At 29.4% G+C, this 2,211-nt stretch overlaps 1 protein-coding gene across 1 annotated transcript; it reads right to left on the bottom strand.

Annotated features, from left to right (window-relative positions):
• Positions 1-229: 229 nt before the first annotated feature.
• On the bottom strand, positions 230-1,802 carry LOC107913652 (CASP-like protein 1E1). Its single transcript, XM_016842303.2, has 2 exons — positions 1,341-1,802; positions 230-671 (listed from the first exon to the last, which is right to left on the bottom strand). Exons 1-2 carry the CDS (start codon positions 1,586-1,588, stop codon positions 317-319), a joined length of 603 nt encoding a protein of 200 aa, XP_016697792.1. The 5' UTR covers positions 1,589-1,802; the 3' UTR covers positions 230-316.
• Between the last annotated feature and the right edge of the window lie 409 nt (positions 1,803-2,211).

Raw genomic sequence — 2,211 nt, 5'->3', positions numbered from 1 at the left:
TGCCCATATCATTTAATAAGCGGACTTCTCTCTATTCAAAACCTTATTATACTATGAGTTTTTTAGCCGTCTAACTTCTCTCTTCTTTTGTTGATACTATGTATTATAAAAAGTTAATTAAATAGATCAACTTGAATTTTTTTAGTTCGAATAGATAACTCGATTGCTTATTTATTATAAATAAATAAAATCCACCCATAGCAATAAAATGATAAATCACGACAGCCAATAATTCACATACATGCTATTACATTTAAAATATTTTATTTTTGTTAACATACAAAATACAACAATTAAAATAAAAATAAACTGAAATTCACGATTTAGATGCAAATCTCTTATGGAACTTAAGAAGAGTAATGGCTACCGAAGCAGTAAAAGCCAAGGCAGCAAGTAAAGAAAGAAGAATGGAAACAGCGACTTGGTCACAAAATTTGTCGAACACATTGCAAACTTTGTTCCACTGAACGTGAGAGTTGCCTTTGTACCCCATCAGCCCGATGGCTAAGGCGGCACCGTTGGCCGAAAATAGCAATCCCACCATTAAAAGGTCCACCACTCCCACCATTTGACCCAATCTTGTGCTCGACTTTCCTTTTCTGGATCCCAACATGATTACTAATGAAATTGCTGCATATATGCTTGCTATTATATTTGCTACCACTGCGTACCTGGTTTCACCATTTATAACATATTTTTAATACTCTCATTTTCACTATTAAAATAATAATTTATTCAGAATCATATTTTTTAAAAAATATTAATAAAACATATACATGGTTAAATTAATTCCAATAAAAAATAGTAGTTGACGGTTGAGTTAAATTAGTTTTAAAATCTCTCAAACACGAAATAAAATTTATGTTGAAATAAGTTGAGATTTTGTCACGTCTTATTGATATATTTATTTTAAATATAAATTTTTTATTTTTTAATTATATGGTAAAATCTTAAATTTTAAGATGTATTAAATAATTATTCAAAATTTAATTCAATTAATACATTGAAAATTCCTTAAATTAATATAAATTTAACTTTATATATTTTATTAATTTAATCATTTATTCAAATTATTTTTTAATAAAAATATTAATTGAAAAATAATTTCTTAAAGATGATATATAATATAAAATTACCTGAATTGTTATTTAATGTTTTAGTTAATATTTTTTTTTTATAAAAGCACCATTAAATCTTGTTGGATTGAATCAGTTTTGGGTTTCTTTTTCTCTCCTACTTAACCTTTGGCTTGGAAACAGAAATAAAAATTGTTGACTTTTCTTGTGGATTTCAGTAAAAATATGAGGTTGAAAGGTTTTCAAAGTGAAATAATTACTTACACCAGAGCTGACAAATAATGCCACTTAGCTTGGGCAGCAATATTGACGGTAGGCAAAGTTGGGGCTATCTGAATTGGAACCACCTTAGTCTGTTTATCCACACCAAGAACAATGGCTGCCGCAACAGTCAGCGCCAAAGCCACAACCCTCAGGATCAACTCACACGTATTCCCTCTTCTCGCCATGCTCTCTGCCCCTGTGCTGCCATCCAAACCATTGCTCACTTTGTTGTTGCTTTCGCTCTCCATTTTCAGAGGTAGAAAGAAAGATGTTCTTTGGATGGAAAGAAAGTTTCTTTTTTTTTTCTTTCTTTGGAGGAAAATGTAGAATAGGAATGGGTTTTAAATAGAGGAGAAAAAGTGGGTGGGAAAAGTAGAGGCAGGCCACACAAACAGTGGTAGAGTCCAAAAGGTGAAGGGAAGATCTGCAATATTATGACATTTATTGCGAGCTGTTAGCCTGTTCCCGTGGACAAGTGTGGAATGATGACTCTTATCATTGCATTTTCACACTTTATTTTTGACAAAATTTACTGATTAATTTGTTGGGTAAGCTGCACCCAAAGTAGAGTTTTCTATAGATGGGGTGAGATTGGATTCAAGTCAAGGTAAGTAAAAATTGAAGTTGGTTTTTTAAATTTGATTTTAGTTTGATTTGAAAAATGAGTCTAAGTTTTTGTTTAAATTTATTTCAAATAAAAATATTAAAATTTAAACTCAATCTAGCTTGTTTTTATTAAAAAAATTATATAAAAAAATTTAAAATATAATACATCAAATACACTAAAAATATTAAAATAAATGATTTCCAATAAATGGAAAGAAAATTAAATAACACTAAGATAAGTACAACTTAGCACTAAAATAGTAAC

The sequence above is a fragment of the Gossypium hirsutum genome, chromosome D10, assembly GCF_007990345.1.
Source record: "Gossypium hirsutum isolate 1008001.06 chromosome D10, Gossypium_hirsutum_v2.1, whole genome shotgun sequence".
Lineage (NCBI taxonomy): Eukaryota > Viridiplantae > Streptophyta > Magnoliopsida > Malvales > Malvaceae > Gossypium > Gossypium hirsutum.
Note: the sequence above shows the minus strand (reverse complement) of the source record. Positions and strands in the feature narration are given on the sequence as shown.